Raw genomic sequence first — 26,045 nt, 5'->3', positions numbered from 1 at the left:
CTAGCTCAGCCATCAGACTTTGAGAGTCTAGCAGCTGGAACAAAAAGATGTATGGCCAGGGTGGTATTCTATGAATGCTATCACCCATATTGAACTTTGAAAAGAATTTCAAGGTGTGGTTTCCTTTAAGAACGGACTGGTCCAATGGCGTAGTGCTTTAACAAAAACTGTCAAACGTGAATCTGATGATCGTGACACGATGGAGCGCCAGAATACAAGCGGTTAGCGTTATCGTCGATGGTAGAGAACAATTAGCAGAGGACACTAACACCATAAGTGACACCAGAAGCGAAGCTACAATTCTCTTGCAAAATATACTAAATTTTAGTTTCATAACATTAGTTTATTTCTGGTATGAAATCTTAAGGAGGGTTGATCGTGTGCAGATCAGATTACAAGATCCGGGGATGAATTTTAGAGAAGCGCATCATGATCTTAAATAATTAGCGACTGAACTATCCGAAATTCGAGACACTCTCTGTGAAGAGATAATAGAAAAAGTGAAGTCTGTTTGTGAAAAATGGGATATTGATACAGTAAAACATGTAATAAGGCGCCGCAAAATGCCCGGAGAATCGCAGAATGTGAAATTTCTAGATCGTGTTCTAGATCGTCTCCAACAAGAAATACGTACAAGATTTACATGACTAAATGACCTTAATTTTAAATTTGAATTTCTCTTAGACGTTTGTTAAACAAGGATACTAACGACCTAGGAAGAAATTGTAAGAACTTGGGTGAATTTTATAATACTTTGGCGATTGTTGAGATCACTAGGCTGTTAGTAAATAATCACACAACAACAAAAACATGAAGCAGCCACTCTTATATACATGTCCACATTAAAGCTAGCGACACTTATGTAGAAGGCGACGAAGAGATATCTCTCACACACAAACATGTAGTAATCAGCCGAAGTAGTTACTCACACATACACGCTGGCTATAAACTACAAATATACACGTATATAGCTGGTAACCAAGCATGAGCTACAAGAGTTCTAGAAGGGAAACGTCTAGATCTTTGGAGAAATATGCGGACGAAGCAACCGAGGGTATAAAAGCAGCGCAAGCTGAGGAATCAGTAATCAGTTTGATTTAAACACGCTATCAGTTTCGAAGTGCAGTATAATTGTGAAGTATAATTGTACTACTCCCAAAAGTTATCTAAATAAAGAACAGTTTGCAATACTGAAATTTGGAGTGATTTATTCAACGAATCGAACGTTAGCAGAATTTGCATAAATAGTTATCAGAAATTCCCTAAATTCGTTACAATACAGATTTCGATGGAACAGAACTTTTTATCGAAATATGTGACTGTAAAATATTACTTCGCAGTAGAAAAGAAATTGAACCTGAAACTCCGTTAGAATAACTTACTTTTATAATCTCGTATGGAAACAATATTTTTCCACGGGCGCAAGAAAAGCTCACTATGCCACTGGACTGGTCAGCTGAGAAAGTTTACAAAAAGGGCGTAACCTAAACTTACGGGTCCAAAATGGCCGATTTTGTTGATGCGGTGGTTTTCTCCGAGCAACTGAAAGTCGCAATATCCATACCTATTCCAAACTGAACTAGTTTGCTCCAAGCAGATATACCAGGTATAGTGAGGGCCTGTATTTTTCTTCTAGAGAATTAGGTAAGCGACGGTGAGACACGCATGCACACCAACATTAATGGCAATAAAAAAGCGGAAGAACTGGAAAAGGCCGATGCATCGTTAGACATCTCTGAGGCACTAAAAAAGTGACTTTCTTACAAATCTCAAAAAAAACGCAAAAACTCGCAGTAAAGCAAAAATTCACAAAGAAACCTACTTAGTACTAACAAATAACGCTTCTACAGAATAATACATTGGTTTTAGCTCAGTTCAATGCAAATCTTCAACGCCAACATTTCTTCCAGTATGCGCGGTATTGACGAAAGTTGGTAACCCTTTGCTAGAACACTTGTCGGTTCGGGCTCCATGGTGATAATTTCTAGCCACTCTTCATGTACTAAATTGCTAAGATAGCTTCTGATGATCCGCTGTAGGTAAGATTTGGAACCGGAAATTTCCAATCTTTCCGTTTCATAATAATATATCAATGGAAAGGTAAAAAAGCTAGCTTAGTTTTTAGAAAGAAAAAATGTTTCAAGCATCACTACCTACCAGGAAAAGAAGCTAGCTACGAGACAACTACAAGATTGTTTTCTTTTTGCAACTAAATACTAGTAAACTAACTAAAATTTAGACTTACTAACAGGTGTTGGGATAACAACACCTGGTACTGAATTCGCCTTGCCTTGTGCTATTACCGCTCAACAACACCTAAAGAAATAGGATTCGCCACGGATAGGTGATGTTAACGATTGGATTGAAGAAGATATAAATTGCGCTGACATCCTCTTGAACCAATTGGGTATTTGAGTCGCTTCTCACCTGCCGCCGCAACAAATTAAATTTCTCCCCAGGGAAACGCGAGTCTCTCTAGCTCAACTCCGATCTGGATACTGTAACAGGTTAAACTCTTACCTATCCAGAATCAACCCCGACATACAAAACAGATGTCCTGCTTGTAACGTGTCCACACATGACACCAACTATCTCTTCAACTGTAGTGTGGAACCAACGCCTCTAAGACCCCTCTCATTATGGTCCACCCCTGTTGAAACAGCAAGTTTCCTTGGACTCTCGTTAGAGGATATTGATGACAATTTGTGATCGGTCGCACCTATTGGATGGGGCGAAGCACTGCTACAACAACAACATTGTGGGTCGGGATCCGAAAAAGGCTCCATGTCCTTAGTGTTTTCGAGCCTTCAGTATACCATACGATTTTTTGTGAGTGGCCGATTCTCTCCATTCTGGTGACATTACACATTGACTTTTTTTCTTATCTCTAAGACTCTAATCTTTAGGGATATCATTCCACTTTAGCGATCTTAAAGGGTTCGTATGATTGACTGATTTTGTCGGGTGTCTGCATAGCCGCTGTTATGTAGACACTGGCCTTTGCCAGGCTTTGAAGTTTTGTGATTGTTTCACTTGCAGAAGTTTTTAGTGAGAACTCCTTCTGGTCGTACTTCTACGTGAAAAAAAATGCCGGTTCTTATGCGGATGCATTGGAAAGGTGCTCCTAGCAGGGTTCTCTTGTAGTTATTTAGGTTGTTGTTGTTGTTGTAGCAGTGCTTCGCCCATCCAATAGGTGCGGCCGATCACAAATTGTAATCAATGTCCTCTAATGGGAGTCCAAGGAAACTTGCTGTTTCAACAGGGGTGGACCATAATGAGAGGGGTATTAGATGCGTTGCTTCCACATTACAATTAAAGATATGGTTGGTGTCATGTGGGGACACATTGCAAGCGGGGCATACATTTTGTATGTCGGGGTTGATTCTGGATAGGTAAAAGTTTAACCTGTTACAGTATCCAGATCGAAGTTGAGCTAGAGTGACTCGTGTTTCCCTGGGTAGTGTGCCTTCCCTTTTCCGCAAGTTTTGGGTACTGTTCTTTGAGTACTGGATTCACCGGGCAATTCCCGGCATAAAGGTTCGACGCCTGTTTGTGGAGTTCACTGAGGACCTGCTTGTGTTTTTTGGCTTCATACGGTTGAGTTCTCAGATGCCGTATTTCCTCATAATGCTTACGGAGATTACCCTTAAGCCCCTAGGCGGTGTTGGCTCATCAATCCTGTACCTGTTGGGGTGCCCAGTTTTCTGGGTATTCAACAGGAAGTGTTTGGTTAGCATCTCATTTCTCTCCCTGATGGGGAGTATTCGTGCCTCATTATGTAGATGGTGCTCTGGGGACATAAGAAGACATCCCGTTGCGATTCTGAGAGCAGTATTTTGGCAGGCCTGTAGCTTCTTCCAGTGAGTAGTTTTAAGGCTTGGCGACCATATAGGAGACGCGTAGCATGCAATCGGCTGGCTAATTGCTTTTGTAAGTAGTAATGAGCGTTTCTTTATCTTTTCCCCAAGTACTGCCAGCAAGAGATTTGAGGATTTTATTACGGCTCAGGATTTTCGGTACAATTGCGGCTGCATGTAGATCCTGATCAAACGTCACACCCAAGATTTTGGGGTGTGGGACAGTCGGTAGCGTAGTGCCATCGACGTGGATGTTCAAAATGGTCGACATTTGGGACGTCCAAGTTGTAAATAAGGTCGCGGATGATTTAGTCGGCGATAATGCCAGGTTTCGGGAGGCGACAAAACTGGAGAGATCAGGGAGGTAGCCGTTTATTGTGTTGCAAAGCTCATCGATCTGTGGGGCCGGGCCTGTGGCCATTATTGTGCAGTCATCGGCGTAAGAAACGATAGAAACTCCTTCCGGTAGCGAAGGTAGTTTTGATATGTAGAAATAAAACAAAAGTGGGGATAGGACACCACCCTGTGGCACCCCTTGTTTAATTCTTCTTGGCTTTGATGTTTTGTTTCTGAATTGCACCGATGCCTGCCGACCACCCAGATAATTTGCGGTCCACCTTTTAAAGCATGGGGGAAGGGAGACGCTTCCAAGTCTTGTAGTAACGTGCCATGGTTGACCGTATCAAAAGCTTTTGATAGGTCTGGCGCAACGAGTACTGTTCTATGGTGGGGCTTCTGATTTAAACCACCATTTATCTGGGTGCTAATGGCATTTAGCGCGGTGGTTGGGCTATGGAGTTTCCTAAAGCCATGCTGATGGCAGGCTAGCTGCAAATTTGCTTTGAAATAGGGGAGCAAAATGGCTTCAAGCGTCTTGGCTACTGGCGATAGGAGAGATATCGGGCGATATGACTCTCCTATGTTAGCTGGTTTCCCAGGCTTTAGTAGCGGGACCACCTTGGCCATTTTCCATTTTTCACAGGTTGAAGACATGCGCTAAATATTTGAAACCCTGTTGTTGTTGTTGTTGTTGTAGCAATGCTCGCCCCACCAAATAGCCGCGACCGATCACAAATTGTCATCAATATCCTCTAACGGGAGTCCAAGGAAACTTGCCGTTTCAACAGGGGTGGACCATAAGGAAAGGGGTGTTAGAGGCGTTGGTTCCACATTACAATTAAAGAGATGGTTGGTGTCATGTGGGGACACATTGCAAGCGGGGCATACATTTTGTATGTCGGGGTTGATTCTGGATAGGTAAGAGTTTAACCTGTTACAGTATCCAGAACGAAGTTGAGCAAGAGTGACACGCGTTTCCCTGTGGAGTATGCGTTCCTCTTCCGCGAGTTCTGGATATTTTTCTTCAAGTACTGGATTCACCGGCCAATTCCCGACATAAAGGTCCGACGCCTGTCTATGGAGTTCACCAAGGACCTGCTTGTGTTTTTTTGCTTCATACGGCTGGGTTCTCAGGTGGCGTATTTCCTCAAAATGCTTACGGAGATGACTCCTTAGGCCCCTAGGCGGTGCTGGTTCGTCCATCAGATGTCTGTTGGGATGCCCAGGTTTCTGGGTATTCAACAGAAACTGTTTGGTCAGCATCTCATTTCTCTCCCTGATGGGGAGTATTCTCGCCTCATTATGCAGATGGTGTTCTGGGGACATAAGAAGACAGCCCGTGGCGATTCTGAGAGCAGTATTTTGGCAGGCCTGTAGTTTCTTCCAGTGGGTAGTTTTTAGGCTTGGCGACGATATGGGTGACGCGTAGCACGTAATCGGCTGGCTAATTGCTTTGTTTCTTAATCTTTTCCCCAGGTACTGCCAGCAAGGGATTTGTGGATTTTATTACGGCTCTGAATTCTCGGAACAATTGCGGTTGCGTGCGCACCAAAATGTAGATCCTGATCAAACGTCACACCCAAGATTTTGGGGTGTAGGACAGTCGGTAGCGTAGTGCCATCGACGTGGATGTTCAATATGGTCGACATTTGGGGCGTCCATGTTGTAAATAAGGTCGCGGAAGATTTAGTCGGTGACAATGCCAGGTTTCGCGAGGCGAAAAAACTGGAGAGATCAGGGAGATAGCCGTTTATTTTATTGCATAGCTCATCGATCTCTGGGCCTGGGCCTGTGGCCATTATTGTGCAGTCATCGGCGTAGGAAACGATTGTGACTCCTTCCGGTGGTGAAGGTAGCTTAGATATGTAGAAATTAAACAAAAGTGGGAATAGGACACCACCCTGTGGCACCCCTTTTTTAATTCTCCTTGGTTTTGATGTTTCGTTTCTGAATTGCACCGATGCCTGCCGACCACCCAGATAATTTGCGGTCCACCTTTTAAGACATGGGGGAAGGGTAGACCCTTCCAGGTCTTGCAGTAATGAGCCATGGTTGACCGTATCAAAGGCTTTTGATAGGTCTAGCGCTACGAGTACTGTTGTATGGTGGGGGTATTGATTCAAACCGCAATTTATCTGGGTGCTAATGACATTTAGCGCGGAGGTAGTGCTATAGAGTTTTCTGAAGCCATGCTGATGAGGGGCTAGCTGAAAATGTGCTTGGAAATAAGGGAGCAAAATGGCTTCAAGCGTCTTTGCTACTGGCGATAGGAGAGATATCGGACGATATGACTCACCTACGTTAGCTGGTTTCCCAGGCTTTAGTAGCGGTACCACCTTGGCCATTTTCCATTTCTCGGGTATGGCAAAGGTGGAGAGAGACAGGTTGAAGACATGCGCTAAATATTTGAAACCCTCTTTCCCTAGGTTTTTGAGCATCGGCATGGCTATGCCGTCTGGGCCCACTGCTTTGGATGGTTTAGCGCGACCAATGGCGTCCTCAACCTCTCTAGCGGTGATGGTGATTGGTGACGCGCTGAATTTGTGTTTATGTGCGTGTCTATTGGCTCTCCGTCTATCTTTGTCGACCGTAGGATGCATTACATATTGTCGGCAGAAAGCGCTCGCGCATTTTTCCGCATCCGACAGCACCTTATCGCCAAAGGCGCTACTTTGTCTTTGTGCTTAGTCGGATTCGATAGGGACTTTACGGTGGACCAAAGTTTACCTACACCGGTAGAGAGGTTACAACCTCTTAGGTGCTCTTCCCATTTCGCCCACTTGTGTTCGTCCACAAGCAATCTGATGCGTTGGTTTATATCCCTTATTTGGGGGTCGCCTGGATCAAGCTGTCTTATAAGGTCGCGTTCCCTCGCTAAGCTCGCGGCCTCCGCCGGGAAGTGGGGCCGGATTTCGGGAATTCTCCCGGCGGGAATGAAATGTGCGGAGGCGGATTCAATGACCTTACGGAAGGCAGGCTCCCCTTGGCGGGCATCAGTAGGGATAGGGAGGGCAGCAAAGCTGCTGTCTGTTGCAGATTTATATTCTTCCCACTTTCCTTTTTTGAAGTTTATGAAAGTGCGTTTTTCGGTGACGATGAAGTCGGCGGTACGCTCGAACGAAATAAGTATGGGCAGGTGGTCGGATGCCAATGTTACCATCGGCTGCCAGTTGACGCAGTTTACGAGTTCTGCGCTCACGATTGAGATATCTGGCGAGCTATGACAGCTTCCTACCATACGTGTGGGGGCGTCTCCGTTTATTGTGCAGAACGTCGTTTCTTCTATTTGATCCGCCAACATCTCACCCCTACTGTCCGCCCGCAAGTTTGAATGCCATAGGTCGTGATGGGCATTGGAATCGCCTAAGATAATGCGATTGTTGCCAGTAAGGCCTCGATTTTAGGACGATATCCACAGGGGCAACTGGTGACAGGAAGGATGTAGATGTTGATGATTTCTAGATTTGCATCGCCTGACCGGACAGATAGGCCTTGACGTTCTAAGACATTGTCCCTGCGGCCGATGCCAGGATCAAATATATGATATTGCACATTGGTGTATAATAAACGCGAGGCCGCCTCCATTTCCGCTCTCGCGGTCCTTCCTGTGGACATTATACCCATAGCAGGTCTGCAATGCAGATCTTGCTGTGAGTTTAGTCTCTTGAATCGCAGCAATGCGGATGTTGTGCCGCTTCATGAAATCGACTATCTCCGTAATCTTTCCAGTTAGTCCATTACAGTTTAATTGCAGAATTCTGAAGTACATGAGGGGTGACGCCGCCACTCTAGGGGTAAGTGACGGGTGACTACGCCTAGGTTGTGGAAGGCCAGGACGCAATTGCTGTTGTGGCCTTGGGACTGGGCGCCCTTGGGCAAGCATTGGAGTACCCGGATGATTTGGGTTTGCGACCTGGCAACATGGCGCGATGAAACCCGTCGAGGGGTTGCCGTCGCGGAGACCAGAACATCTAGGAAAGTGGCACCACCCAAGGCAGGAGCTGCATTGAGCGGATGTCGCAAACCTATATATTCTGTGCTGGCAGACGGTGCAAACGGAGGTAGGGACTAAGAGTATGTTTCCCTGACCTGCACGATTGCTGCCAGAAAAGAGGGGGGGAGAAGAAGACGGGGGCAGGGGCTGATGCTCAGCATTGCTACCTGCTATACTACGAAGGTAGTAGTTATGAGTGGTATCAGCTGTTTGAGTTGTTGGCGCCGTGGGGCGCGAGCAGCAGGGGATTCAAGGGGTTGTGTAGCGCAATATATAGCTTCTCCAACCCAATTGTGAACCTCACCTTCGAGCGGCGAATCCCGTTTCACTAACAGACGAGGCTCTGGCGACCCCAAGCTCCTCATGGAACTTGGAGGTGGGGAGGGAGGGATGGCCTGAAGGTTTAATGTGGCCATATAAATCGTTCCCGAGATGGTCGGGCCAGCACCTTAATGGTGCTGTGTTACCGGAGCGTATCGGATCTGTATCCGACAAAGGACCATCACATCCCCCCAGCGGGTTAGGGGATCAGAATATACCCGCGGTAGGTATGCCTGTCGTAAGAGGCGACTAAAATACCAGATTCAAGGGGCTGTGTAGCGCAACCTTTCAGGTTGCCAGCGCAATATATAGCTTCTCCAAACCCAATTGTCAACCTCACCTATCCGCGGCGAATCCTGTTTCACTAACAGACGAGGCTCTGGCGACGCCAAGCTCCTCATGGAACTTGGGGGTAGGGAGGGAGGGAATGGCCTGAAGGTTTAATGTGGCCACATAAATCGTTCCCGAGATGGTCGGGCTAGCACCTTAATGGTGCTATGGTACCGGAGCGTACCGGATTTGTATCCGGCAAAGGACCATCACATCGATAACACTCCCCAAAGCCTTCGGGGAGCAACCTTATCGCTACAACAACAACAACAACGACCATCACATCGATAACACTCCCCAAAGCCTTCGGGGAGTAACTAATCGCTACAACAACAACAACAGCAGCGGGTACTTGTTGTGGCTTGCTGATCAGCGAGGCTGCTGGAAGGTAGTGGAGGGACGATTAGGCGTAGACTACGGGACGCCCTTGGGCGTGAGCAGCAAGGAGCCACAAAAGATTTATAAAAGTTACGTGGACGTCGGGTTTTGGGATCAAGCCCAGAACAACCTGTCCGATGCAACCATCCCTTGCACGAGACACACTGAACAGAGTATGACCGTCCTAAAAAGATTCTTTTCTGGCAAATGCAGCAAAACCATTTCTCAGGACCGGTGTCAGGAGACGGACCCGGATTGGGTTCGATACCTTCCCGGAGTAAGAGAATATGTAGCAGTCCTGCTGCAAGGAGCTGCTGGGAGGATGACAATTTGTGGGAGGGACGAAACAAATTAAATGGGGTCACACTGAAATGACAGTCCTTGGTCGGGAAAAATCCCGAGTCGCTCCGGAACATAGAACCGACTGCCTTGGGAAGCGTAAACCCTCTTTCCCTAGGCTTTTAAGCATCGGCTTGGGCCGTCTGGGCCCACTGCTTTGGATGGTTTAGCATGACCGATGGCATCCTCAACCTATTTGGCGGTGATGGTAATCGGAGACGCGCTGAATTTATGCTTATGTGCGTGTCTGTTGGCCCTCCGTCTATCTTTGTCGACCGTAGAATGCATTATATACAATGTTACCATCGGCTGCCAGTTGACACAGTTTACGAGTCCTGCGCTCACGATAGATATATCCGGTATTTAGGTGGAGGCCTCCTTTGCTTTTTGTTGACTATTTTGTTTAAAATGCGTCTTCTTTATTTTTATATTTTTATTTTTCAAAATTCATAAAACTTTATTGGCGAATGAAGTTTTGCATATATGCAAATAAAAAAATTAACACATTTGTTATTTACTACATACATCTATGCAAATCAACAAAATATACATTTGTGCATTTTGTATATATATATATTAATTTTATGCATATATGTAGATCTGTACGTTTGAGTTTATGTTCACATGTATGAATGTGTATAGTACTGTATTGTGTTAACATATCACATATCTATGTATCGCCGAAACTTACTAATCTAACAGGCTATAGCCACATTTACATATTTAAGTTTAATATTAGTAATTAAAATAAAACGGAAGATAAAGACCACAGACTAAACTAGTATTTTAATTCAAGAAGAAAGGATTTTGTTGGTATAATGTAGTTATGTAATATAGTTTTATAGAACTTGCTTGCGTTATTTCTTTTTTTTCTTAATTCAGCTTACAACTAAAGTATGTATGAACGCATACGTTTTTATTGCTTGAATGATGTATGCAATTCTTAGATGCAATAATATGAAAATTATATACTAATTACAGTTCTAAGGATGTTTTTTTTAAGATTTAAATGATATCTTATGAAAACCATGGCTTAAATTTTCAATTACGACCAATAAAGCTTTTCAAATATATATACATATTTATATGCAGTATAACTAGTCAGATATCATTTTGGGCAAATAGTTTTTTTCGACATTCTTGCAGGCTTGATTTATCTAAAGCAGCAATAGCATACGAATTCTGTTCCAAATCTTCTAAACTAAGAAAACTACTCGGTCGACTTAATAGAGATGGTGAAGACTGCACGTCATTCAAATCTTCAATGCCACAGTCATTATCTACCGCTCTGGAAAAAAAACGAATAAAAAGAAGTATATTATAAATCGAAACTTTATAAGTACAGTTTTGAATTACTATTAACTACCTAAAACTGGTTTTTGTTAAATCTTTACGTGAACGAAAGCTGTGATTATTATGATTGACAGGAGTTGAGTTCACTATTTTATTGCTTGTAGCAAATGTTATAGGAGTAGTTTCTTGTGATAAATTAAGACAATTTGCGCCAGACATAAATTCAATCGGTGTACTACGCGTATTTCCGGCAGTAGGTGTGGATGCTAGTAAACGCACTGCGATCTTTGGTTTTTGCTCATCTTTCATTTGTTGTTGCATTGGAGAACAAAGCGGTTTGCGTCCATTGGCTATCATACTACGGCACATGTAAACGGTGAATAGGGAAGTGACAAAATTAAAAACTTTTTGCTTAAAATTGCGCAACTTGCACCATGCAACTCTACGCGAACGTCCTATGGTTTGTTTCTATATAGAAAAAGGAAATTTGCTTAGCTCAATTTGATAAAATTTTTTTTTCAGCTATCTGATTATACCATTTTTAGTACTAGCTTCCACCGATTTCTACGCTGCATCAGGTTTACTAGCTTTCTGTGACTTAAAATTGCATCGACGGTAGGCCTCGAATCCGGTGCTGGTGACATCATTTCCCGAATTAGAGATTCCAATTCCGGTGATGTGGCTATGTGATAAAAATTAAATAAGTTAACAATCCTTCATGAGTAATGGTTTTTTACCAAAATGTTTGCTTACATTGCATAAAATCTTTTGGCAACATGCCGCTGCGTAGCTGATGCCACAGGGGTCCATTGTGGGGCAGCTCCAAAAAACATGACAATTCAAGCATTGCAACACCCAAACTGAATATATCAGCTGCTTTGGAGAATTTCCCTTGTAATATTTCTGGGGCCATATAACGTGAATCACCTTCAGTCGCCTGGTGCCGGTTTGCCTGTGAAAAAAAAAAAAAAAAAAAAAATATTAAAACGTGCCTCTACAAAAGCAAAAAATAACTTACCCTATCCACATCAATAACCAATCCAAAGTCAGCCAATTTACAACTATCGTCATCGCCTATTAGCACATTATCTAATTTTATGTCCAAATGTATTAGATTGCGGTCATGTAGACTTTTCAAAGCTAAAGCCAAATCTAAAAGTATATTCCAAATTTTCTCTTCAGGTATATGCCGACGTCGTACTAAATATCTGTCTAAACTCTCACGACACAATTCCATTTGCATGTACAAACGATCGTTTTGTTCCCACGCTCGGTAGAATTGCACGAAATTGGCATGACCAGAGAATTGTTCATAACGTCGTACTTCCTCCAAACGTTCTTGACGATAATATTCACTACGATATAATTCCTTTGACATTTTTATTGCATACATAAGCCCATCTTCATTGGAACGTACTTTGAAAACTTTACCAAAAGAACCTTCCCCAATTTGTTCAAGCCGTGTAAAACATTGCTCAAAATAGGTTTCGTTTATGGAACGGTCATACGAACCGCTTAATGCATTAGCATCCAATTCGGGTAATGCATTACCATTTCCATCGTACTCGCCACGAAATGAAATTGCTTGGGCAGTTGAAGACATGGACGCAGATAAATGACTACGATTTGCTCTTCTTAACTTTGGTGGGCGTAGTCGATATTCATTATGATTATTCCCTTGCTTGTGGCTATGTTGGAATGCTACTTCAGTGCGTATTTCGGGTACTGGTAGACGTGGTAATGGAAGCGCTGTTTCAGGAGCCATCATAATTATAAAGCCTAAAATATAAAATAGGTTCGAAAGATCTGAAAAATCTTAGCTCAGTGGTGTGTACGTGTGTGCACAAACACACAACTCAATTTTTCGCTGTATTCCACTTAATAACAAACTCCTTCTGAAGATATTTATATCGAACGTTATTCGAAAGCATACCTTGGACTAAAACTATTTATATTCTTTTAGTTTTCTCCAAAATTTCAACCAAAAGTATCAAAGAAAAATATATTTTTCACATGGAGAACCGAAACAACAAAAGCAAAAACGCCGTTTTTAAAATTGAAAGACAGCGCCGCCGGCACACCATAGGTTTTCACAAAATTCAGCATCATGTAGCAGAAGAAGTTAAATTGCAGAAACAGAGGTGCTTTGAAATATCTTTTCTTAAGGCGTACTTACATAAATGATTTAGACGATTTGGAGGCTTTAACAGATCCATAAGAAAATATGCAAACGCTCTCATGTATTATACTATGTTCAAACAGAAAAATAAATTGAGGAAATTTCGATTTGAACTGAGTGCTGTTCATACAACTCGATTTAGCTTACACAATAGTAATTTGATAGCTGGTTGGCTCATCTCTACAGCAAGAACATACCTTTGTTCAGACTGTCAAAATGTGCGTGTTGGTATTAGGCGAATGAAATGGAATGAAAACATAAAACTTTGAAATTTTTGTGTGTTGTAAGAAATGCAGCGATGGACCAACTCATGTTTCTAAACGAACATGTTGTAAGCCGATCATTGCTCGTTTTTAACGATTGTAATCACTACACGATGTTTATTGGACTGTGGGTACTCCATGGATTACTCTGATGTAATGCTGAGCTGGAGTATATGGTCCGGTCCTAGGACATCGCAATGTTAATTGGACCATATTTTTTGTATGAATTGTGGTTAATTTTGGAGCACTCCCTTGGTCCATAGCGAGTACTCCATACATGCATGCATGGAGTATAGTGTTAACTATTTTGTACTCTTTACTTTAATTTTTAAAATAATTTTTAATTGAGTTTTCGTGTTAACTTAAAATTTTTGAATAACTTCAAAAAATGAAAATTCTAATTAGTTGGAAAATATTTAAACTCAAAAATAAATAACAAAATATGTTTAAAAAATAAAATAAATATTTGGCTTATTACCAAATATATTGGCTAAATATAGTGTTAACTATTTTGTACTCTTTACTTTAATTTTTAAAATAATTTTTAATTGAGTTTTCGCGTTAACTTAAAATTTTTAAATAACTTCAAAAAATGAAAATTCTAATTAGTTGGAAAATATTTAAACTCAAATATAAATAACATAATATTTTTAAAAAATAAAATAAATATTTGGCTTATTACCAAATAGAGTACTCGCGATTTTTGCAGGGTAACGCTGTAGGTACAATATCTTAAGATGACGAATTTTGTCTCGCCGGGCACTCCAATCTCGCAAATTACGCACAGCTATTTCGCGTGTTCAAAACACAATTTTAATGACGCTTTGGATTTTAGAGTTACCATATACATAGAATGCGCAAACGAGGATTTACATAGATCGCTTTGTTGTGTTGCTTCGATAAGTTCAATGTATGTATTTTTCTTACACTACTTATATTGTGAATATTCATAACAGCACTTGGTTAAATTGTGTAAGTTAATGGGGAAGGCGAAATAAGTTTCTATTACTAAGTCTTAAGTTCCTTTATTTTATTTATTTATTATTATTAGGGCCGTTTTCTCTCGACTGCGTGCCAAAATGTATCTCTTCTTCAAACGAAATTTTGTTTTCTGTAGTGCTTGTTTTGTTTATTCCGTCGACAAATTTAACAGGCAGTCAAATGTAGCCTTTAAAAGGTATCGGCTCGAAAACCACAAAACAGCTGATTGTCAAGTGAATTTATTTTGAAAGAAAATTAAAAAATAAATAAAATTAAAATTGTTATGGAAAACCGACGCGCGTTTTATGTGCATGCAGTGGAAGAAGCATATGAGGAAACAAGTGAGCGAACTATAGCCAAGAGGACTTTTCGCAACCGCAAAATGCACCTGCATGGATATTTTAAGTCGCATTGAAAGCGCTATTACGCCCAGCATTAATAGGTAAGTTAAAATAGCAGTGTTTACTTTTGCTACTCCAGAGCAACTGCTTGGTTGCTGTGCCTCCGTTAGTATTGGTCTAATGACTGCTGTGTATGATCCAATGACCAGGTTTGGGTTTAGGCCACAGTTTCTGCTGAATATTCTTTTGCTCCAGAGTGGCAATAGCAATAAAAGTTTTATTCCACGAATAATCCAAATCTGAACTTAAACAAAGCATAGGACCATGGGGTAAACCTAAATCAAATATTAAAATGTTATAAAAGCAAATGTTAACCACATAGCTATGAGCTACGTCCATGTTATCCCCACTGAAACCGAACTGCCGAAGCCAGTTCCAGCTTAGTTAACCCATTTTATACTCGAACAACTCACATTGCCCATTTGTCTCCATGCTCTATTGAAGTTCAAAGCCAGACCAATAGCAAAAATAACACTACAAAAAAGAAAAGCATAAAGCTGGGTATTGTCTTCACGCGTGAAAAATGTTGCAAGTGGCCTAGAAACCATTTGAAATCGCAATTTCAGTGCCTAGAATGAAAAATATGTTCCTATCATCGTATCCCATATTATTCAAACCTTTCCACGTCTTGAACTTGTTTTTCATGGCGTAATTGCCTTGGCAACATTTTTTGCCTTGAAATGTTGCTAACGCCTATAATTCCAAATCCTTTGATTTTATGGCTTGAAAAATATTCTACAAGGTAGCAATACTATGTTAGAAACCTTTGTTGTACTTCATTTATCTGAACACAAAAAGCAATTAATACTCTTCATTTATATATTTTTCAGACGAACCAATGTTACACCAAAAACTAAGCTTTTGCTAACACTCAGGTTTTATGCAACAGGAAGTTTTTTAATAACAGTGGCCGACTTTTGTGGAGTAAGCGTTCCCACGGCATGCAGAGTAGTAAGAGAAGTGTCCAATGCTATTGCATCACTCTCAAAAGATTGGGTGAAATTCCGTGATCCAGCTGGCATGGAGCAAACTGTATTCGAATTTTATAAAATCGCAAAATTTCCCAGAGTTATTGGGGCTATTCACTGTACCCACGTTAGGGTGCAATCACCAGGTGGTGACAATGCGGAAATGTTCCGCAATAGAAAGGGTTATTTTTCACTCAATATTCAAGCGGTGTGTGATGCAAACTTACGTTTTCAAAATTTAGTAGCGAGGTGGCCAAGATCTGCTCACGACAGTCATATATTCAACTGTAGCCGTTTGAAATACCAACTGGATACGGGATATTTTAAAGACTATATGATCCTTGGGGACAGTGCTACAAACAATGTCGATATATGATGACTCCCCTACTAAATCCACAATCTGCGGCAGAAAGGTTATATAACGAGTCCCAGATTCGTACACGGAACACCATAGAGCGAACTTTCGGAGTTTGGAAACGACGTTTTCCAATCTTATCTATGGGGATTCGAGTATCAATGGACACCGTTATGGCAATTATATCGGCTTGCGCAGTTCTTCATAACATTACTATATCTGCGAAAGATCCACTTCCTCCAATAGATATTGAAATATCACCATCACAAATTTTAGAGGAACTTGAAACCAGCTTTAGAGACTCAACTGCGAGAACTGTTTTGATAAGCGACCATTTTGCAAGGTACATTTCAAATACAAAGACCCGGTTTTTCAGTTGAAGTTTAAACTACAGTCAAAGTTGACTGGAGTTTATTAGAGTCACTTTGTTCATTTTCAAAACATTTTGTTGCCTATCTTGATTTAAATAGTCAAAGTGGCAGGGTTAAACTCTAGTCAACTTTGACTGGAGCTTAAACTTGAACTGAAATACCGGGCCTAAATACTATATTATTTTTTCTAAATTCAAGTTTATATTTATATTTTTATTTACAGGCTATCAAGACCAGCTTAACAGGATGGGTTTAATTTTACATTATATTCTAATCATATACCCCTTCGCGTGATTGTAGCTGCACTCATATTGCCATGTTTCTGGATGTTCTTTGACCTTGTATTTAAAGTTGGTTCAAGGACACCGTGTCACATGAAAATGTAAACTCGCCAGCATATGTCTGCGTACAGGTAGTTTTTGGAAATTTTTATCAACTTTAGCCTCAGTAGAATAATTTTATCTAATTTCCATATAAAAAAAATACGTTTAAAAATTTGTATGAAAAAAAATTGCCAAAAATCAGCACAATTTTTTACGAACTTGAGACTAACACCTTATTATAGCAAAATAAAATGGACTACAAAACTGCATATTCCAACAAATTCCAAAAATTTTGAGAAAGAACTTGTGAAAATTTACATGAAAATTGGTAGAATTTTTGCGAAATTTGCATAACTTTTTCAGATATATTTTACAATTAATCTATTAGATCTTGATCCATACTTGTATAGGAAATTAGCTAAAATTATTCTACTGAGGCTAAAGTTGATAAAAATTGCAAAAAACTGCCTGTACGCAGACATATGCTTCCTAGTGTATTAAATACATATTTGCATTTTTTAAACGTTCTAGATTTTATCAGAGATATAATGGTTTTCCTCTCAGCCAACATACAGTGTTCCACAAAAGTCTACGTACAGCAAAATGTTTTAAAAAAATCACTTTTTTTTCGGGGGATACAATTTGTTTCATAATTTATTAATATATTTTGGTAGACTTTTCGACGTAAGAAATATAAATAATAGTGTGCAACTTTTTCTAGAAATTATTTTATACAAATATATAAGTTTTGCATATCAAATAAAAGCTTTTATTATTACCTAGTTGTTGACGTAAACATTGTTTGAATCCGATTAGTAGTTCAAAAGATATTTAAATTTAAAAAATACAAAAATGGTGATTTTTTAAAAAAATTTTGCTTTACGTAGACTTTTGTGGGTACTGTATGTAATTTACTAATTAATACCCTTTTAAATTAACTTATTTATAACAAATAATTTATGATATTTTCATAGCAAACAGAGTATTAAAAACTTATAACGTTTAACAAAATATAAAGTTAGTAGCGAATTCAGATTTCAATAAATATAATTATTATACATTCATGCCCATATTAACACGTACAAAATTGTAAATGATTTTATATGATAGTACAGCCGAAAGAAACTTAGCTATAAAACGATATCGAAAAAATGTTTTTTTGAAAGTGGCATAAGCCCATTTGGTATACAAAAAACAGGAAATTCATTCAAAAAAATTTAAGAATAAATATATGCTAAATTTTGAACCTATTAATATGACCAAGAGTGTATGTAAATAACTTAAAATAAATAGTACAAACAACTAAATTACTCGATGAGAAAAACATTTCCTGAAAAGATAATAGGGGGACTCATGAAAGCATATAAACTTATAAGGTGTAAAATTATATCCATTTACACACGCTGTTATATGAACGCACCTAGAATACTCTTGATAAACTTGATTGTTTATCAGCTGTATTATTGCCAATTTGATTGTTATACAAATTAAAAAATGCCAAGATTAAGTTAAAAATCAAAACTAAAACGTCTTTACTAAGATATTCTTGTAAATGCCTTGCTGATGTTGGAGATTTCTGATGAAAATGCCTGCTGTAATGTCTGCAAGGTTGCATTCCTTTGATTTTATCGCGTTTACACAATGAAATGTGCGCGTAAATTTACACAAATTGTGTAAATGATTTTTCATACAAAATTTGACAGCTCGTTTACGCACTAGATAAATTTATACGTTTACACACTTTATAAGGCATTTATACGTTTACATGAGTCCCCCTAATGAAATAAAATTTTCTAAAATTATTATTATATAAAATTTTTATTATTTTGGAAATCAGTGTTCTTACATTTGGTAGAATGTTTTGCCATTTTTTCCTTTAGCTCAAGCTCTCATTCTCATTCTTTAGCTGAAGATTTATGAGTTCCTGCTTATGCTTCTCTTCAGCGTGCAGCTTTTCTAGCTCATGTTTCTCAGCGGCTCGCGTGTTTTCATCCCTATAAAACTCTTGTTGTAGTAGCACAAGGTTCATATTCTCTTCCTCCATATTTCGCTTGCGGCTCGAACTTTTTACGACACAAAGTTCGTCACTTTTTTTCTGCCGCAAATTGGCAGGGTTCCATGAAGCCCAGTCGTGACCAGTCTGGCTACTCTCATACAATGTATTATCCTTAAAAATACATAGAATGATGTTTAGTGAAATCTTTTACCCGAATGTGTTAGTGTTCATGGGACCGACAATATAATAGTATAAAAGATATAGATAAAGATAGCATGAAAATATGTAAAACAAAATATGTAGTTTTTTTTATCTTATCTCAAACTCCTACTAATCCAGAATGGAGCTTAAAATATCCAAAACAAGTCGGCATATGGAGAGTCTCCGCTCGAACGAGCCACCTCTTCACATGCCATGAAAAGCAAACTTTTTCCCGTGCATTAATGCACACCAAATAGCTGCGAAAGTATCACGAAATACACCAAAGGAATTTGCACCGCACACTTCTTTGTTTTGCTCATGGACCACATGGGGCTACTACGAAAATGCATATAAGCAACAAATTATAATATTAGAATTTTCAATCAATACAATAAAAACGACTTACATTTTCCTTTTCTTCCACAATGGATACGTCCACATTGTCCGTGTCTTCGTCTAAAATTTCAACATCTTCAAAAAAAAAGCAGTGGAGAATGCACATATAGTACATGCAAACTATATTGAAATTCTAAGTACTTACCCATGTCATCATCATGGGGGTTGTTCATCCCGGAGCCCGAAGTATCGAGCATGGACGCGATCCTCAGCGAAACATTTTCAACTTTAATTGTAGAGGTACCACCTCCTGTACGGTAGGTCTCCCTCTTTTCCTCTGCCAGGTCAGTTTTAGTTCTGCGCTTCATGTTATCAAACTTGTCGCGAAGTGCTTTCCATTCCCTGTGGACACCAGTTTTTGCTCTAAATTGCGCAGCCAATGCTTCCCAGCCGTGCTCCTTAAATTACAGAAGCATACAAATTGAACAAAATTATATTATAAAATATGGATATACATTATTAAATCAGTTGTCGGGATGGACTGTGATACCAAGCAACGGAAATTGGTTATTAGTGCTGTCGGAATGGAATGATTTAGAGCAGCTGATGTATATTTGACACATAACAAGTAGGGCCGCGATGTGTGGGAGGTTGGAAAGGACGTGATTCCAAGCCACCCGCTCAAAGTTACTGGAGCTGGTGATAAGACGTGATTTCGAGCAGCTGATATTTATTTGACAAACAACAAGTAGGACTGCGATATGAGGGAGGTTGGAAATGACGTAATTCGAAGCCAAACGCCCAAAGTCACTGGAGCTGGTGATAATTAATAACGCAACATTTTGCAAGACTGTGGTAATGTTATTGTCATACGCTGAGCGCATTTATATGAAAAAGTTGATTTTGACCCGGCCATTTAGTAAAAATGTGCTGGCAAATTTGACATATTTATAACGCCCCATTCAAGCCATATTTTAACTTAAACATATTTATTGGCATCAGTTATTGGTAGCTTAACCTAAAAAATGTGATAATTTCATAAAAAGGAGAAAATGTAAAATTACTTTAATCTAAAACAAATAGCACAATTAATAAATTAAAAACACAATGCTCGGTTTTCAGTGCGAGTTTAAACTCCAATTAAACTCGTACATTTATGGAGAACTATACAAGGTGGCACCATGAAGACATACCTACAAACATAAACAAAAGTTCCATGTACTTTGTTTTTGTAAATTCGATGGACTAATGTCAAAATCGTACTGCGACGGAAGTTTATGTATCAAATCAAATAAAAAAAGTACACAATCAGCTGTCCCGTGCTGTCACCTTGTATAGTTCCGCTATGTGTAAATACAAGAGCTCTGTTATAAATATATAATTTGAACATTTTTCACCATTATGGTTTTCATCATACCATGTTGCCCACGGCGTCCACCGTGGTGTGATGGTAGCGTGCTCCGCCTACCACACCGTATGCCCTGGGTTTACACCCCGGGCAAAGCAACATCAAAATTTTAGAAATAAAGTTTTTCAATTAGAAGACAATTTTTCTAAGCGGGGTCGACCCTCGGCAGTGTTTGGCAAGCGCCCCGGGTGTATTTCTGCCATGAAAAACTCTCAGTGAAAACTCATCTGCACCGCGTTTTTTTAGCGCACGCAAACAATCGGCTTTTTTTGCCCTAACCCAAATAAGCATGCGTTGCAACAATGTAAAGCAAGTGTGCAAACGTCAAATCTAAATGTCACGCAGAACAAAAATTGGAAATCGAGTTAGGTTCATTGTGAATGATGACAAAGTGTGATCTCTTATCTGTCAACTGCCTGACAGGCTGTTCAATATGGCTACTTTTCAGCGTTTTGACAGGCTGTTCAATATGGCGGCGCCTTGGCGGGTGATAGAAAGAGATACAGAATGAGACAGCGATAGTCAAATACGAGTGTCAAACTATTGTGGAACTCGGTGAAACCTGCGTGGAACATGCGTTTGACACTGAACAAAATGTCAAAATTACCGGGGTTGCTGTCGTTGGAAGCGACGCAGGGAAACAAAAAAAGGAGCGGAATATCAGATATGGGTTACCGTGATGGTAAATTTTTTGAACGAATTTAGTATGAACATGTAGTGCACCTATATAGGTCCTACAGGAAATTATGCAAAAGTCTTGAATTGGGATATCTGAGGACGCGTAGTTCTTCCAGTATTAAGAATACAAACACGGGTGCTAAGTTTCTCTACCCGTTCAAAAGTTCTCTGCGAAGAACAGCTTGAAACCGAGGTTGACTGCAATAACCCGTCCAAAAATGTGGAAAGAGAAATGAAAAGACGCGTTTTGTCCTGTTTTCAATATTCCAAAGGCGAAAAAATATTCGAATTATTGAAAGCGAGGCAAAAACGCGTCTATTAATACCTCCCCCGACGGTTTTGGTCGTGTTTTAGCAATCATCCTTGTTAACAAAGTATCACAATTTGTTAATTAAAATTGCCCAAAACATATGGATTTTAAAGAGGGATGTAATTAAGTGCTCGTTTGAAAGTAAATAAGAGCATTTCTTTGTAATTTTACTTTAAAAATTTTACGCAGTTTTCGTTAGCAGCTACTACACTTTTTTGGGACCTAAGAAGTACAACAGTGCCAAAAACGAACAAGAACAAGCATTTTATCAGGTGAGCGTGGCTGTGTATGTGCGTGCTGCTATATATCCTACTTGTAGACCTGTACTATGGCCACGTCTACCACGTCATTGTGAATGAAAGTAAGTGTGATATCTTATATGTCAACTGCCTGACAGAATGTTCAATATGGGTTTCATTGACAACGATGGCTATCTTCAACGGGTGATAGAAAGAGATACAGAATGAGAGAGCGATAGTCAATTACAAATCAGGTGATCCAATCACTTTGGAATTTTGACGTCTATGCAGAAGATATCACACTTAGTTTAATTCACAATGTACCACGTCAATTCATGACAGCCATGGCGGAACCATATAAGGTGGAAGCAAGGTGATATACCTACAAACATAATCCATGTACATCCTATATTTTTGTAAATTTGATGGACTAATGTCAAAATCGTACTGATATATCAATTCAAAAAAAAAGTGTCCAATCAGCTGTCCCATGCTGCCACCTTGTATAGTTTCGCCATGATGACAGCCGAGAAGTACACGTATTCATTGTCAAAAATTAGTGGAAAAGAAAAGCAATTAAAAACATCTGGATTTTATTCTGGTGCCGGATTTTCACAGCAATAGTTTGGTTTATATTGCTAACGCAGTTCTTTTTTAACTATTGAAATATTAATACTAGTAGGGCTTACATTGAAAGTGTATTAACTAAATAGTTTAATTATGCCGGCGTTTCACTTAACATATTTGTCGTTACTTCTGTTGAGCGCTTGCCTCCTAGCGGCTGCAATACCGAAACCTGATGATGAGGAAACAATAGATGCTAACGGCGTGTTAAATAGCCCACTGGATAATGATTCAGATGGTGAGCAACACTTCGAAGGTGAACATCATAACAAACAATACGATCATGAAGCTTTCCTTGGCGAAGATGATGCAAAATCATTTGATCAACTACCACCGGAAGAGAGTAAGCGTCGTTTGGGGCTTATCGTGGAGCGCATCGATGAGGACAAAGATAATTTTGTAACTCTGTCAGAGCTCAAGCGTTGGATTGAATATACGCAACGTCGGTACATTGACGAAGATGTGGGACGCATGTGGAAAATGCACAATACAGACGGAAATGAAACTATTACATGGGAGGCGTATCGGGAAAATGTTTATGGATTTTTGGATACAATGGATAAGGAGGAAATCGAAAATGATGAACACAATATGTCATTTAAGCGTTTACAAAAGCGTGATCGCCGCCGTTGGGGTGTTGCCGATCAAGATTTGGATGATAAGCTGACCCGCGAAGAATTTACAGCATTTTTGCACCCCGAAGATCATCCAGCAATGAAAGATATTGTACTTACTGAAACAATTGAAGATATCGACACAAATGCAGATGGTAAAATTACTTTGGATGAATATATTGCCGATATGTATCGCAATTCGGAACCAAACGATGAAGAACCCGAATGGGTTAAAAGTGAACGTGAAGGTTTTAGTAAATTTCGTGATTTAAATGGCGATGGTTATCTCGATCGTGAAGAGGTGCGTACTTGGATAGTACCAAAAGATTTCGATCATGCCGAAAGTGAGGCCAAACATTTGATATTCGAAGCTGATATTGATGGAGATGAGAAGCTGACGAAAGCGGAAATATTGGAAAAGTATGATGTATTCGTGGGCTCGCAAGCGACTGATTTTGGTGAAGCGCTAGCACGTCATGATGAATTTTGATTTGTTTAATTAGTAAAGTACTAATGTAGTTAACCATGTAGATGCATATATATTTGCAAATAATATATCTCTGTCTCGAATTGAAAGAACTAACGAACAAATACCAAATAGTAAGAGTACATTTTATGTCATACAAATTAGGTTAATACTTTTTTGTATGTAAACACTAATCTTTGTTTTAAGATGCTGTAATTATAACGGACCATAACTAAAAAATTGTTTTAAACAATTAAAATGTTTTAAATACAGAGGCCAGCTAAGTTACTTATATATTTGATATGTTAATTTTATATGTGCCAAATATGTTCATTAGATGTATCATAATTATACTAAACACTTTTTTTTATAGATAAGCCAAGTATATTTGGCATTAAAAATTTAATAAAGTGCATTTCACATTAGCATATATGTATGTATAAATTCAATGCACAACACATATTTATGTGTAATAAATGCTGGAAAATACTCAATGAAATCATTTGCTTAGTGTTTTTTTTTAATTTCAGGATATTGTTCGGCATAGGTCAGCAATATTTTGTGTAATGCAACGTACTGCGGAAGTATCCCAGCCAGCATTTTTAGAAAAATGTGATCAAAAACTATTTAAATATCATACCCCAAGATGATTAAAAACGTTCAAATTTAATCGCATTTTCTGTTCAAAAATTAACGTATCGTCGGGAGAAAAATGTACCATAAATGTGATTATTCTTGAACAATCGCTTATAATTCCTATTTCGAAACGCTTTTTATTCATAATTGATATCATTGTAAAATTTTTATATATTTTTCCTTAGCTTCATGATTGGAAAAAAAATGTGTATGTAAAAAAACAAGATTTTTAATGAAAAGTAAAATATAAACAAGTATACAATTCATTATTCAGTCAACAAATATATTCATAAAAGATTCAAAAAGCTGGATTAAAAATGATTATAAATTTTTGATCACCTAAAGCAAACACATTTGATTCAAAAATGATTCCAAAAAGTGATCGAAAAATGATTTTTAGTTTTTCATCATCAAAAGTATTCATATTTGATTATTTCTTTTGCTCAATTGTATGATAACTAATTATTTAGTCAGAAAGAGTAATCAAATTGTATTGATATGTAGGGAAATTCAAAATTGAATCACCTAAATGTTGAGTGGGATACAATTCGTTTTTTTAGACACACACACATCTAAAAATTATGAAACAGGGCCACGACAAACAATTCAGAAGAATAATTTTGTCGTTGTGATGATATAGTTAAACCAACACCGCTGAGATAAGCAAATGTATACATTAGAGAGGGTCAAATTGTATGGATGAATTTTTTTTCATCAGGAGTATACCAAAAACGTAATCTACAGATGGTTCTAAGAAAAATTTCTGAAGACACCATAGCTCTAAGTCCGATTTCGAGTCCTCCACTTTTGTAAAATAGATATTGTGCCTTATGAATTAAGGGTTTCGCCAAAAAATCTTCATAGCTTCTGATAGAAATATAGGGAAAATATCATATTGGGCTTCCTTTAAAGGTATTTTACGTACATTTCAGAATCTGTATTAATATCTATAGTGTTTTTGAATTTTAGTAGAGATATCAGGCTTAAATTATGAGAAATTAGCCTAAAATGAAGTTTTAACTACTTTATTATCATTCTTAAAAAATTTCTTATGGAAAATTTGTTTCTTTACAGCTTAAATAAGTTCAGAACATTTCCAACAACTTTCATTCAGACAGTTTTTCTTTTTCGAATTCGTTTTAGTAGAAAAAAACTTTCAAAAAAAAAACCTATATTTTCAAGTAATAACCAAAAAAAAAAAACAATTTTTATAATTTTAATGTAATTTATATAAAACATAATTTTTTTACTTAGAATTGACCATTTTAACGTATTTTTCAAAATAAAATTAATGTTATGTTATTTTTTAAAATATTTTTTGCTCTCCATTCGTGGTTGTTTTTAACGACTTTCTGCTGTAACAGCAGGAGAACCAGCTAATACTGGAATAGAATGTGGTGTTATAAGACTTGTTGAAAACCATTTAAATAGACCACTGCACTGGTTTATATGATTGCTTCATTTTTCTTAGAATCATCTGTAGATTACGTTTTTGCTATACCCCTGATGGAAAAAAAAAATTTGACCCGCTCTAGTATACATACATATGTCTCAAATTATTTAATGAGTACATTTGTATAGGAAGCAAACATATGCGCAAATTTGTATGAACATATGGGAGTTTCCATTGCTACGGTCGCGGCACTTTTCTGAAATACCAAATTTCTACATTAAAACCCTTATTGAACTCAATCTTCCATTGAAATAAAAACTAATTATCCATTATTGCTTTATTGAATTACCGACGGAGTCAAAAACCTAAATGTTTTTGCGTGGTGTTCCGGATTTTATCGTAAACATTACAAATGATAATCAAAAATTAATTATTTTCAATAATTTTAAAAA

At 38.6% G+C, this 26,045-nt stretch overlaps 3 protein-coding genes and 1 long non-coding RNA gene across 12 annotated transcripts in view; 2 read left to right on the top strand and 2 right to left on the bottom strand.

The window, feature by feature from the left end:
• The window catches only part of LOC137253109 (uncharacterized), a 486,773-nt gene that overhangs the window by 446,845 nt on the left and 13,883 nt on the right, over positions 1–26,045 (bottom strand). Inside the window, exons 1-5 of one of the 9 annotated variants that reach the window (XM_067789488.1) lie at positions 20,290–20,359; positions 19,431–19,683; positions 19,296–19,360; positions 18,539–18,859; positions 16,592–18,467 (exon numbers count right to left, since the gene is read on the bottom strand). In XM_067789488.1, coding sequence (XP_067645589.1) covers positions 18,569–18,859; positions 19,296–19,360; positions 19,431–19,593 — 519 coding nt within the window. In that variant the 5' untranslated portion in view covers positions 19,594–19,683; positions 20,290–20,359 and the 3' untranslated portion in view covers positions 16,592–18,467; positions 18,539–18,568. Of the gene's footprint in view, positions 1–16,591; positions 18,486–18,538; positions 19,226–19,295; positions 19,361–19,430; positions 19,959–20,289; positions 20,360–26,045 lie in introns of those variants that run through there. The other 8 variants (XM_067789487.1, XR_010953729.1, XR_010953728.1 and 5 more) reach the window with 8 other exon arrangements.
• LOC137233964 (membrane-associated tyrosine- and threonine-specific cdc2-inhibitory kinase-like) lies at positions 9,986–12,922 on the bottom strand. The gene is made up of 6 exons (XM_067757531.1): positions 12,785–12,922; positions 11,870–12,630; positions 11,605–11,803; positions 11,388–11,533; positions 10,925–11,319; positions 9,986–10,846 (listed from the first exon to the last, which is right to left on the bottom strand). Exons 2-6 carry the CDS (start codon positions 12,617–12,619, stop codon positions 10,660–10,662), a joined length of 1,677 nt encoding a protein of 558 aa, XP_067613632.1. The 5' UTR covers positions 12,620–12,630; positions 12,785–12,922; the 3' UTR covers positions 9,986–10,659.
• On the top strand, positions 14,263–18,162 carry LOC137253110 (uncharacterized). The gene is made up of 3 exons (XR_010953730.1): positions 14,263–14,716; positions 15,506–16,341; positions 16,593–18,162. It is a non-coding gene; the product is annotated as an uncharacterized lncRNA (long non-coding RNA).
• Positions 22,384–24,063, top strand: scf (Calumenin scf). The gene has a single exon (XM_067757530.1). The coding sequence runs from the start codon at positions 22,581–22,583 to the stop codon at positions 23,586–23,588; it is 1,008 nt and encodes a 335-aa protein (XP_067613631.1). The 5' UTR covers positions 22,384–22,580; the 3' UTR covers positions 23,589–24,063.

This window comes from Eurosta solidaginis, chromosome 5 (assembly GCF_040869045.1).
Source record: "Eurosta solidaginis isolate ZX-2024a chromosome 5, ASM4086904v1, whole genome shotgun sequence".
Taxonomy (NCBI): domain Eukaryota; kingdom Metazoa; phylum Arthropoda; class Insecta; order Diptera; family Tephritidae; genus Eurosta; species Eurosta solidaginis.
The sequence above is the reverse complement of the archived record's forward strand: the minus strand, read 5'-3'. Positions and strand labels throughout refer to the sequence as shown.